The following is a 13,744-nucleotide window of genomic DNA, read 5'->3' on the forward strand; positions in this document are numbered from 1 at the left end:
TATGCATACCATAAAGTGAATCAGGAGTTCGATGACACTTCACTTTTCTGGTTATCTGCGATGGGGGACGTTAATGGCTAGACACTTACCTAAGAGGTGTATAAGCTAGTTTGGATATGTCCAGGACATCCCACGACTAGTATCTATTATTGCATCTGAGGGCATTAATAAATGGTCTACTAGTACATTTTGGGTTCTGCACACGCCATTGGAGATCGGGTAGTGGATGTTCAGTTCCCTACAGAGTGTATAGATGGGTACTTGAAGTGGTGCTTTATTGTATTACACCCTCGCATCATTCAACATGGTGCAGATGGCGCTCAATGCCTACAGATGATAACATACATTGTGGATAACCTCATGACTTTGATGAACTCATATGGCGTGGTTTATACTTCGGCATCGCAGACAACACGCATAGCATTACTTAAACATTTTTGTGTTATTTGTATATTATGTGTAGTATTACTTAGACATTTGCACAACATTGTTTATTAGATAACATTTTGACACTTTCATTGATGCGTGATGAACATAACTTAACATTTGATAAAAGCTTACATAACTTAGACATACAATTACATAACTTAACAAAATAATAATAAATTAGAAAACCTAAACACTATGAGATGATTTTGGACATTTCAACATCTTGATTATGTCGTTGAAAATATAATAATTGTCGCATCAAACTCGATTGGTCCCTTAGGTTAGCCTCCAGTGATATGCTCTCCACATAACTTTTAAATTTCCATAGATTTTCAACTCCATAAGGTCGTATTTCACACTTGCTTCAATATCAATCCAGTCTGCAAGAAACTTGATCTTACTTACCTTTTCATTTTCGGTGTCGGCTACATATTATTCAACTTGGATCTCAAAACGATAAGACATGTGATGCCCTCTGGGAGCTGAAATTCTACAAGAAGTTTTACTCCGTTGAAGTGCACTTTTGCTGCCTTGAATAAAAACTAAGGCATTGTAAGATGTTTTTCTAATAACACAGGATTCCTATTTATACAACTTTTGATTCATTCTGGACCACGCAAAATGGTCGGTGCAATCACAACAATGAAAAATTATGGACAAAATCCAATAAGTACCGAACATTTAAAAAAAAAAAATCAGAATTTGTTGAACTACCAAGTTTTTCAACTGTAATAAAAAAAATAAAAATATATATATATATATATATTTTTTTAAAAACGATATGCCCCACAACATATCAAAAATTTAAATATCTGATACACAATTTTAAATACATTATGGAATTTTTTAATTATTACCAAATATTTTGAGTGTTTTATCTGATTTTCTCTGGATTTTTTGATACAATTTTGAAGAAAATAACTTGAACACCAAAAATACGTGGGAGTGTTAGAGCACCCACATCAGTGGGTTCCACACAGGTTTCAATAAAATTGTGTAAGAATTTTCAGATTATGCACAGTGTAAGGGAGATAAAAAATGGTGCAAAGGTGCCGTATAAGGCACCGTAGTTTTATTGAACAAGTGGATTATTTGGAATATATTTATAAGTATAGTGGGAGAGGATTAGTAATTATATATTTATATATTAATATAAAATATATATTTGGAATATATTGTAAGTTTAATGGGACCCATTTTAAAATTTTAGATGAGTGATATGGATATTTGAAAAATATAGTTGAGTGATTTAAATAATTGAGAAATGTAAAATAATATATTATATTAGGTGTGGTCCATTTACACCACCAAATTGAGTGGTATGGATGTGTATGCTCTTAGGTCTTGAATCTAAATTACTTCTTGGTAGGATAAAATCTCTTAACTCTCCCTTTGATTTGCACGAGTGAACAATTTCTTGCTAAATAAATAAATGTTGTCAATAAAGCCCAACATATTGAGAAGTAGGCGGAAAGTGTTGACCAAGACATATAAATAACCATAATCAAAGTTTAATGGTTATTCAATGTCGTAAATATAAAAAATCTTTTTATATTCAATATTTATAAAATAAAAAGGTTACAACAACAGAAAATAGATAAAGAATAATAATTGTGTAAAAAAAATAAAGAATAATAAAAATTGTAAAAATGAAAATTGATAGAGACAAATAAGTTGAGATTCAGACAACAACAAAAAAACCGAACAGAACAGATCAGTTAAAAACAGATAGAGATAGAGTTTAGAGAGAGAAAGCTAGAGAGAGAAAGTAGAAGATCGGAAATGGGTATATGCTTTGGATGCTTCGGTGGCGGTGACAAGCACATGAGCAAAGAAGAAGAAAGATTGGCTTCCGAAGAAGCGCGTGCTAAAGCTGCTGAAGCCGCTCAAAAAAGGTTTTTCTCTAAATTCCCCCTTTTCTTCTTTATTCATATTCTCTCGAATATTCTACTAACTTTGATCATTCAATTCATGCAAAAAGTATAAAAGAAACAAAATTTACGTAATTGGATTTTTCATTTCAATACCGAAAATCCGAAATGGTTATTGAGAAGCTTTATGATAGCTACTGTATGTGTTGATTGTAGGCAAGAGCAATTTGATAATTCTGCGGCAGGACGAGCTGCACGTGCACATCAAAAGGGACTGGCAAAGCAAGCTGCAAACTCAAATACCGGCGAACCAACTCTTAAGGTTTGCTTGCAATTCTTAATTGATGCTGTCATAAAATCCAACTGGTAGTTACATTGGCATAGCATGATATTATAATCATTGGAAGATCTAAGTAATAAGTAAAATGTGACATTTGATTTGTGATTTGTGTAATCTCACTACTAGTATCAGTTGTTAATAAAGGATGATGTAGCTATTTGCTTTAAAACACCACCGGATGTTAAAGCGTTATTGCAGACTAATTTGAATGAAAAAGAAAGAATTAAAAGAGTAACAAGAATTTGAACTACAAAGAGACTAGCTGAGATCTCTTCACATGCTCCGGTCAATTGGATCTAATGTTCATTAAGAAAAAAGACGCAAGACAAACAAACATCAATGATGAGTGTGGAAAAAAAAGTTAGGACAAGAACTATATAATATATTGCTCGGTTTTTTTATACAAATGAATTGGCTTTAATGGCCGGAGCAAAAAAAATTTAAGTTGATGCTGGAAGCTGTTGTTACATATGGTCCTCATTTAAAACTGCCAAGCTATCATGAAACGAGGGTTTCACTCCTTCAAAAAGAATTGGAATATAAGAAAGCTGTGTTGAAGAATCATGAAGTGCAACTGGTTAAATATGGATGCTCGATTTTGTCAGATGGTTGGACAGATAGAAAAGTTAGAATAGAACTTTGATAAATTTCATGGTCAATTCTCCGGCAGGAACATGTTTGTGAAAAGTGTTGATGTTTCTGAATACGTCAAGAGAAGGATAAGCTACGTAAGCTATTGGACTCTTTTGTTGAGTAAATGGGTGAACACAATGTTGTGCAATTGAATACTGATAATGAAAGTAATTATGTATTGGCTCGTAAAATGCTAACTTTAAAGAAGTCCCGGACTCCGTGTTGTATAGACCTTATGTTAGGAGATTCCAAGGGTTCGTAATCTTTTTTAATACTCCAACTGACGACGGAGCTGAGAGGAAGCACTGCAGGCGGTAGTGATTGGCAAACACGAGAGAAGATGAAGTTCTTGAACCGTATGAGAGAGTAAGCGGACACGAGAGAGAACTGGTATGAGGCGAGCAAACACAAGAGAGAGAGGGGGAGATTCTGACTTTAGGGCTCAACTGGGGAAAATGCCAATAATACCGTCAAAGTGGTATTTTTTTAAGAATATATTAGGGTTTAAAACAGAAAATGAGTTATAACCCGCTCCAGGTCGGGAAGCCGCTCCGCCCCTGCAAATGGACAAAGAGCGGTTGCGATGACAAATTATGACGCGATGGCTGTTCGAATAGCGGCCAGCCTCCATGCACATTTCTAGCACATTTTTATATATTTAAAAATGTAATTTCCCTGTAATATGCTGCTTTTTTCTTGCCCATATTTTTTTACTAGCAATCTTCAATTAAATTTATCCCTCACTAATGTTGTGATTTGGCTATTCTGCTTGTGGATGCAGTGGCAAATGGGTTGAAGTTAGGCAATAAATTTGTCTGTGGCATTACATGTAAGGTGAGTGATTTATCTGATAATTTTTAGTTGTCCAGTTCATTTGGTTATCCAACTTTGTTTAGCTTTAAGATTTATGAAAATTAACAATTGTATGCAAAGTTTGATAATAAAGTTGTGCCTACTGCATTAAACACATCAATGTACTTAGTACTCACAGATCAATTTGCCTGACTGGTTTCTTTTCTGGTTTTACAGTATAAATAATAGGTCCAGGCAGATTCTTCACCTCGCGTGCTTCCCTTGTTTCGAAGATCGGCTAAAAGATTCGAGTACAGTTGTTTCATATTTATGTAAAATTTGCTGTATGCTAGACAATGAACATTCTGTTTGGTTGTAAAGAATCTGTGGTGAAAGAAAATGGGTATACAAATTGTGAAGGTAGTTTTTGCTTTTGCTAGACAAGTTATGAAGGTAATTTGACACTCTCTTTCTCTTTGCATGATATTTATTTCAACAAAACCGTGTTCTTTCTGTAGAAACTCAGCTCATCAACCTGTTTACTCAATGGCAAGAACAATCATCATTAATTATTTTTCATAGGCAGACTTGGCCAAATTTCACACTCCCAATGATTTACTAAAATAGGATACCAATTGCTTCTTTTGCATAAGGATGGCACCAATTCCCCCTCTCGAAGAATTACATTCAATCGGGGTATTTTTGTAGTAAGGCTTCAAAATATAGTGTCAAAACCCATCGAAAAGCAACTGTCATTTCGGTTAGTGGACTGGTTATTTTGCTGTAGTTCTGAATGAATTTTTAACAATATAGTGATTCCAAAAAACCCATGAACTCCCTTTTGTTTAGATCAAGTGTCTCAAATATTTCACACGAGGGGTGGATTATAATAAAAATAATTTTTCAAACATAACAAATTTGAATAGATTTTTAAGTTGATTTGAAGAAAGAAGTAGAAGAGGATCCAACATGTAATTGTCTCGAGGGCGGTAAAGATTCCTACATGAGGATCTAACGTGTAATCGCCTTGAGGGGGATAATGATTCTTACATAAGGATTCATCATGTAATTGCCTAAAGGGGCAGAAATGATTCTTATGTGAGTATCCAATCCACCATGTAGTCGCTCGAGAGGCGGAAAGGATTTCATTTTCTAACTTCGAGATGACTTGCATGCAAGACATCAATAATGCAAACACTTGCATAAATTAATTTAATTGAGGGTCTCGTTAAAAACCATGTGTCGGCCTAATAATATAGGAAAATAGTATCTCCATTGAACATCATTATCAATACAAGCACGAATAATACAAGAATCCTACTTTGGCTAATGTAACTAAATATATCTTGTTCAATTCGACGAAAAACTAGACTTTGTAAGAAACGGTTTTCTCCAAAGCGTTGAACAAATATGGTTTTCTACAAAAAGATATTAATGTGACTTAACTGAGGGTGACTCGTGACCGACAGAAAGTTATAACATTTAAAAGAGATACACAACGAGTGCATCTTTAGTGAATTCCATTATTGCAATGGAATTAGTGTCGAAAACATAGATAATGGTAAAAAGGACTTGTTCGAAAGTAAAAGAGACTACAACAAAATACTCAAAAGGAATAACTGAAAAGAAAGGAAGTTGCATTGAAATAAAAGTGGTGATTCACGTACATTAGCACACTTGAAACTTTATGCTTCCTTACGCTCAGAATGTAAAGTTTATAGGTGATTTAGTACAAATGAACACCCAAAATCCTTCGTTGGATCCTTTAATTTTAATGACTACAACCTAACTGCCTAAAGCCTAAAACCTGATAAACGTTTGACACGTCTTGATGTAACTGCTCCCCACGTCTTTGGCGTTTGTTTTCAAATACTTCTGTAACTACTGGTACTTTCAAATTTCAAATTCATCCCGCTCAAGTGCTTGCTTCGACGCCAACCTCCAGCACATAAACATAATTGGAAATTTTTATAAGTCTCAATCTTCAACGTGGTCCACAGACACACTTCGACCATCTTGCTCACCACATCGACTTATTTGCTACCTTATAACTTTTTCAGATCTCTGTCGACTTCAACTCCTTACAAATTGCTTTTGTAGAGTAAAATCTCTTAGTTCGTAAGACCCTTTCCTTAACTGCACCACTCAAATACCTTAAAATATTTTTAAGGTAACAGTCGCTGTGGTAGTTTCTTGTTGGCGATGATCCTTCTTCTTCAGCATTCACGCCCTCCTCCTATGAGTGAGGGATTCATTGAAATGTCTCACCCAAAGATCATTCTGAAAAACTCCCACAAACATTTCCTATTTGGGGTGAACCACCTAATAGTCGCCTTATTGAAATGGGTGAGATACTCCCTCAATGACTCTGATGGCCCTTAACATATGTTGAACTGTCTAGTGACGGTCAACTTTTGGTGCCTGATTGTAGTTGTAGCATATTGAATAATTTCTTCACCATGTCTTGATAGTTGGTGACAGAGTCTGGGGAGACCCGTATACCATCTCAAGGTTGTGTTTCTGAAAGGGTCAGACAAAAGCTTGCACTTCAGGAAGTCAGGCGCTTTGAAGATGGCCATTTGGGTGTTAATGGATGTCACGTGCTCGTATGGATCGCTGCATCCATTGAACTTAGCTGACGATGGCACTTTGAAGTTTTCGGAGACAGACACCTCCCATATATTTTCCAATAGAGGCTAAGGGTCCGGGGCTTCTAGTTTGTCCACCATATCAACTCCTTGTTGGTGTTCCCCCGTCATCTGATTCTTCACATGTCAGAGTAGTCGTCTTCTTTTTTAATTCCTTCTATTCCCCCAAGATTTGAACATGAGACCTTGAGGAGAGCACACCCTCAAGACCCAAACTTTCACCACTAGGCCACACACGACTTCTTGAACATTGTTCGTTGACTTATTGCACACTACACCTATGAATGCACGTTATGGACGGAAAAATGGAAGTTGGACGACAAATCTAGTAAAGGGATGATCATACTAGAGGCAGGGCGCTCAAATTGGTAGATGAACGACTCTGAAAGGATAGGATGTGCGCCTCCCGCCCTTACCTTAGGGCCTTCCTCAATTTTCCTACTACATAAACTAAAATTATTCTTATAATATAATTACATAACTATTTTGAAATTAATTTTAAAATATTTTTAATATTAATATATGAAAAAGAAAAAGAAATACACTTAAAAACATTTAAATAATTTTAGATAAATTAAAAAAATCCATTGATAACATTAGATAAATAATTTCAAAATTTTCACGAGTATATAAGTAATTTTAGTATATGCATTAAATAAGTTAAATAAAAATATAGTATATATTATATGTAAATAAACTGGTAGTATTTCAATTTATCAAACATATATAAAAACATTACTTTTTTATCTGCGAAAAGTTTTAAAGTATTTATTTAGTAGTATCAATTGATTTTTTTTCAAAAGTGATATAAATTTTATTAATTTCTTAAATAATATTTTGTTATTTTTTGTTAATTTATTAGTATTTAAAATATTTTTAAAAAAATTAAAACATGCATTTAATTGGTTCAGAAGAGTAATATTCTATCTTATCTATTTAAACTCGTCTCAAATTCGGGATAAAAATTTACAAGACAATGACATGATATGATAATTGTCAAGATTAGGTTATGACATAATAGTATTTATTCTATCATGTCATGTCTCTTATGATATGATTATGAGCACAACTCTTACCTAAGAAAACAACAAGTTTACTTTATACTCCTATATAAGTATAGATTCTCTTCAACACAGTTGAATACCATGAAACAAAGCTATCACATCACTGTAAAGAACAGTGAGGTCAGACTGGCAAATAAAAGGCTGACAGCATAATCATGACAACTCCTCCAAAGAAACTACTAAAATATACAGTATACAATTATAGGACTCAAAATGTTAATCTAAAAGAAATCCTTCTTATTAATTTATCAAATGAGCTTTTAAATGACAAAGAAACTTCTTTCCGAGTAACCATGAAAAGATCTATAGCAACCAAATCAAATTTCTCTTTCTGTGTTTACTCTGTCAAATTTAACTGATATTTCATTGAAAACAGGTTGAAGTAGTACATCTATAGGTAAGCAGCTAGATTGAGCTATACATTTTTTAACATTTGGTTAACCAAGAAAGGGTAACCATGAAACAATTTTTCTTTCTTTTCCCTATTAGTAGCCGCTTATGTCTTTTATATTATGCTCTTGGTGATGCTCACTTTGCCTCAGCCCCAGAATTTAAGTTCTCCGAAGTCTCAACTCAATCACTCAAACTTTTGCACTGGAGTTGTAAACTTCAGCTCATAAGCAGCTTGAAAGCAATCTGCTGCTTGTTGTAATGAACCTTCCATTTTTGAAACCATTCCGAGATTGAACCATGCGTCGTGGTTTGTAGGTTCCAATCGCAAAGCATTCATTAAAAAGCTTTTAGCCATTGGAAACGATTGCGTACCAAGTTTAATCAACAACTCCGCAGTTGAAACGATACTTGGAACATAATCAGGTTCTATAGACAATGAGATTGAGAATGAAACAAAGGCTTCCTTGTATAATGATTGTGCTTCAAACAACTTCCCTGCCATTGTCATAATCGTGTAACTTCATATTAGTGATTTGTTAATGCACGGTGTTACCATTACCATGGTTAAAATGACATTAAGCCGAAACATTCAGCTTTTCATTAATTAAAAAGATGAACAAGCAGGTTTCAGATTCCATACCTGTAGTATGCCAACTTCTGGGAGAGAAAAACTCGACCGATTTTGCTTTGTCAACACAGGCTTTTGCATCAAGAAAGGAATTAACATCTGTATAAATGGTTGCTAAATCCTGCCATGCTTCCCTTTCCAACTTCCGTTCGGTTAACGCCTGCAAAGATATGAAAAGCAATGGAAATTATTAATAATTCAAAATTGTCCATAATGTAGAAGATTCAGATTTAATTAACTAGTTTTAACATAAATTGATTTTTCCTCAAAAGTAACTAACACACACCTCATCCCGGAATATTTTTGCTTGATCAAACCCAAAGTTCTTAGCTTGAAGTGAAAGCTCTTTCCTGGCTTCTATTACTGCTAACAAGACTCTGTAGGTCTCAATAGCTTGCTTTGGTTGTTTCTGAGAAATTTGAAGTACAGCTTTGAGTCTTAGTAGCTCTAACTGATCTACGCTCGTGGCATCGTCTAAAGCAAAATCAACTATAGTTTCGGCATCCTTAAACCTCTTCTGTGCAGATACTATGAGAGCTAACAGCTGCCAACCTCTTGCAGAGCTTCCAACCGTCATGTCTGAGTACTTCATTATATTCTGATAAGCCGCATCTAGATTCCTTTGAATCGCATTTTCGAGTCCAAGACTGAACAGCACTTCTGCGTTCGCATTTCCAGTTAGGGCAGCTGCATTTAGAAAGTTCAAAGACTCTTTTTGAAAATTAACTCTTTCAGAATCCACTACAGATGTTCTAGCTGCTGCCCCATAACAAACACCGAGAATTTGTTGGCCTTGTACTAAAAAATGCTCGTTTTGATGCTTGGCTAGACCAATAACTTGTTGTGAAAGTTTGATGCCTTCGTGAGCATGATTTGGATATTGGGAACACAGTTTTGCACCAAACAAATATGAAGAAAAATGAGGTATACACTTTGATTCAGAGCTACCACAAACCTTCCTCAAAAGATTCAAGGCTGCTTCGTTGTTTCCTGCTGCACTGTAACAAAGAGCAAGAAAATACCATCTATCGGCTCGACTGAAGATACCCGGTAGGATCTGCTCTACACAATCTGCCAATGACTCAAACATCCCAGTAATTGAAAGCGAAAATGTAAGATGATCGATTATTTCAGCATCCCAATCTATTGTCTGAAGCGCCATCATTCTCGATAGTATCAATAGCAAAAGTATCGCTTCTTCGATGTTACTCATCGGTGATGTTGAACCATTCACTAGCAAGTGAGATGGTAGGTTTACTTCAACACCGCCGTAGAGTAGTGTGGTAGCTAAATCCTTTTGTAGACAGGCCAACCTCCTCGGGTCCAAATTCCATGGCTTGACCAGTGCACGCCGATATGCAGTGACAGCTTCATCTAGAAAACCTGCCTTGATCCATAGATTTGGAAGCAACTCCAATGCTTTGTGGAACATTTCCTGCAACTTACAAACTTCACCAATACCTTCGGGCATTCCATTAGGAAGTGCTGACTCAATTGTATCCACAATTATTCGGCATTCCTTCCCGGCCTCTGGTAGATAAGAATATGTCACTGATTATAGTTTATAGCCTCGGGTGCAAAAACACATATAATGTAGTAGCATTTATAAGGATATATGAATATGCATTGATAATAACAAGGAGAACTGTTCAAGATTCACTTGACGTCTAGATTATGGGAAAACGTGTAAAAGAGATTATGATTAGGGTTTCAAATTAGATCCAACGGCCGCAACACAGCAAAAACATGCACAATGTAGTACCATTTATAGGCATTTATGAATATGCAGTGACGCTAACACGGAGAATTGCTCAAGTCCAAGACTTCATCATTGAATTACAGCTTTTAACAAAACTATCAATAACTGCAGCTTTTTACAAGAGCATTCCCAACCAAGCAACACAACAATGTAGATTATGGAAACGTCGAAAATAGATAATGATTATATGGTGGTAATACCTTCGTATCGCTCAAGCTTCTCTAAGGATTTGGCTTTAAGCAAAATTGCTTCAAGAAGCAGGCTTACTGAATGTATTGACATCAAATTAGGAAGCACGGTACCCGCCTTGGAACGAGGTTTTCTAGGCTTGTTTCTTTCAGCTATAGCCCTGATCATCCTTGGGGTCAAAGAACCAATATCAATACCCTGAAGCACTTGAAGGGCAGCATCAAAGTTCCCTCTTTGATATTCAAGCCTCCCCAACAAAGCTCTAGCTTCCTTAAAATTCAAATAAATCGGAGAAAATAACATCAAAACATCGCCACTAGTCCAACTAATATTAGCAGAAAATAGCCATAATCTATTTTTACAAACAGCTTCATAAATAAAGAAAGAAACATATTAGGGCATGTTGGTGTTTCCTATTTTCATTTTCATTGATAAAATAAACATTAGAAAAGGTATTATCAACATTTTGAAAATAAAATTCAAAACATTATTCAGTGTTTCCAAAAACACATTCGATCTATGTTTGGTTTCACTGTTGTAGAACTTAGAAATGATTCTCGATGTGTAGAATTGATTTTGATATGTTTAGTAGCTCTCAAATAAAATTGATTTTGCTTTCAAGAATTGATTCTACTTAATCTTGATGTGTAATTTTTTAATCTAAATGTGATTTTTATACTAAAATTTACGGTTCAACTATTTTTTACAAAAAATTATTCAAACATAAATCACTTTATCTTCAATTCACTTTTAGTCAGAATTAATTTTACATAATCAATTTACTCATAATCATTTTTTTTCACCTCATAACCAAACACACACCTAATTAGGTAATTTGCTTCATTCTTATCTATATCACAATCAAAAAGAAAAAATCATAACCAAATGCAATTTCAGCCAACCACAAAGCACAAATTGAAAACAATAATTGAAAACATTGTCAGAAACCAAACAAACTCTTAACTCCTACCTCATAGTTCAATGAAAGAGCTTCTTTTAGAGTAGATTCAACATCTTCAACTTGGTTTTCATTGAACTTAGATTCCCAATCTCCAGTCCTTGAAGACAATCCACTAGCAGAGAAATCCCTTGTTGCTAATGAATCAGGTGACTGTGGCACCTCTTCAAATTTATGTTGCTCTCCAGAACAAGCACACAACATCTTCCAAAAAGCTATAGATCTTTCCTTTTCAAAATGAACCTAACAAAAATCACTTCTCAACAAAAAATCACTTCACAACAAAAATCACTTCTCCACAAAAATCACTCTTCTCAAAGGATCACAACAAAATCAATGTATCAAACATGAATCAATAATCACTACAATTTATAAATTTAATCAAAACAACTGTAATGTACTATAGCAACATTGAAAATTTCCAACTTTATATCAAGAAATGATGAATTAGGGATCAAAAAGTAGCTTTTAGAACACTGAATAGAAATTCACAATGCAATTAAAAAATGGTTTTTTTAAGAAGAAAAACACGGGTGAGGAAAAAAAGGGATTATGGAGAAACGGCAATGGGAACGGAGCATTGGATTTACCGCAACACAGATTCCAAAAATTAGGACTTTTTTGCAGTCTTCAACACAGCATGATAGCTACCCTTCTGATGAACTTTCTGTTTCTCTGTCTCAATATTTTCAAATTTGATCTTAAAATATTCATCTAGTTTATAGACCACCTAAAAAAAGTAAAAAAGTGATTTTATAAATAAAGAAGAATCACTTTTTTTTAATCATAAATTTGAAATAGAAAGAAAAGATAATTTTATTCAAAGTATGTTTTATATTGAATATGAATTTTGACACCTAGTAAAAAAAATTTAGAGTATTTGATTGAGTCTTACTAATAGAATTGAGTTTGGTGTGATTGATTTTTTTTTAAATTGAATTTGGATATATTTATGTAAAAGTGAGTTGAACAATAAATTTCAATGTTATAGTCACTCAGAATCAGTTTTAAAGATAGAAGTTCAAATTTTAACTTCAAGTAGAATCAATTTTAAAAGCATAATTAGTTCTATTTTTGATAAACGAAACAACTCAAAATCACCGAGAATCAATAGAATTGATTATAGATCTTTCAAAAATCAATTCAAACATGTTATAAGATGGTATGAGTTTTTCTGGCTTAATCAAAAAAATTAAACTTAAATTCAACTCTGAGTATGCAGCAGTGTCCTTCCCGAAAGTTTTTAGTCTCTATGCGCAAATATTCAATTTATATTTATTTATTTTTAAGAGGTGAAAAATGTTGGTTATTTTTTATTGAAAAAACTCAAAAAGTATAGATTATGGAAAGTATTGTTCCATAGGTAAGAAAAATCTCAAAATTTATTGAAGATTTGTAATAGAATTTATGTTAATTTACCAATTATAGAACTATGAACAATGAACTTAGGACAAAGATTTTCTGAATCAAGATTCAATCTTAATTGTAGTTGGTAAGAAATAATGGTTGTACTCGTTGACAAATGTAAGTAAGATTCATATAAAAGCTAAAGTAATCAATTATACATTAATTAAGAATGTTGATTAATATAGAGCACTAAAAAAAAGTATTTTAATTAAAGAGGGACCTTTTTTATAAATAAAATGAAAATCAAGCAACTTTGGTTAGTAAATTTAAGTTAACATGAAATGGTTTAATCGTGTTAAATCAAGTAAGTTTATAATTATGCAAAGATATATGATTATAGATATTTGAATTGGAATATGCGGTATCTTGTTTATTAATTATTAAAAAATGAAATTTTGATCACAAAACTATTAGAAAATACAAATGTATTAAGAAAATCAGAGATTGAATATAAATTAACATTATTAGATTGTTAAATTTTATTTATATCTCAGTTAAAATTTTAAATTATAAAAATGAAAGGGTTAGTTAGGATATCAAAGTGATAAAATTAAAAAGAAAAACTACCGGTTGACCAAATTTTACTTTACTTAAAAAAAAGCCATCAACTTACATATTTGCTATATTTGGTTT

At 33.5% G+C, this 13,744-nt stretch overlaps 1 protein-coding gene and 1 pseudogene across 4 annotated transcripts; both read right to left on the reverse strand.

Annotated features, from left to right (window-relative positions):
* Positions 1-2,170: 2,170 nt before the first annotated feature.
* Positions 2,171-2,734, reverse strand: LOC131598577 (uncharacterized; annotated as a pseudogene).
* A 5,379-nt stretch (positions 2,735-8,113) lies between these two features.
* Positions 8,114-12,429, reverse strand: LOC131596475 (protein NPGR1). Of its 4 annotated transcripts, none has more exons than XM_058869132.1 (6): positions 12,295-12,429; positions 11,717-11,947; positions 10,758-11,016; positions 9,085-10,328; positions 8,811-8,958; positions 8,114-8,665 (listed from the first exon to the last, which is right to left on the reverse strand). In XM_058869132.1, exons 2-6 carry the CDS (start codon positions 11,906-11,908, stop codon positions 8,355-8,357), a joined length of 2,154 nt encoding a protein of 717 aa, XP_058725115.1. In that variant the 5' UTR covers positions 11,909-11,947; positions 12,295-12,429; the 3' UTR covers positions 8,114-8,354. The 4 variants fall into 4 exon arrangements, with proteins under 4 accessions (XP_058725115.1, XP_058725113.1, XP_058725116.1 ...); XM_058869130.1 differs by having other exon boundaries at positions 11,717-11,960; positions 12,295-12,423; XM_058869133.1 differs by having other exon boundaries at positions 11,717-11,927; positions 12,295-12,414.
* Between the last annotated feature and the right edge of the window lie 1,315 nt (positions 12,430-13,744).

The sequence above is a fragment of the Vicia villosa genome, linkage group LG4 (assembly GCF_029867415.1).
Source record: "Vicia villosa cultivar HV-30 ecotype Madison, WI linkage group LG4, Vvil1.0, whole genome shotgun sequence".
Lineage (NCBI taxonomy): Eukaryota > Viridiplantae > Streptophyta > Magnoliopsida > Fabales > Fabaceae > Vicia > Vicia villosa.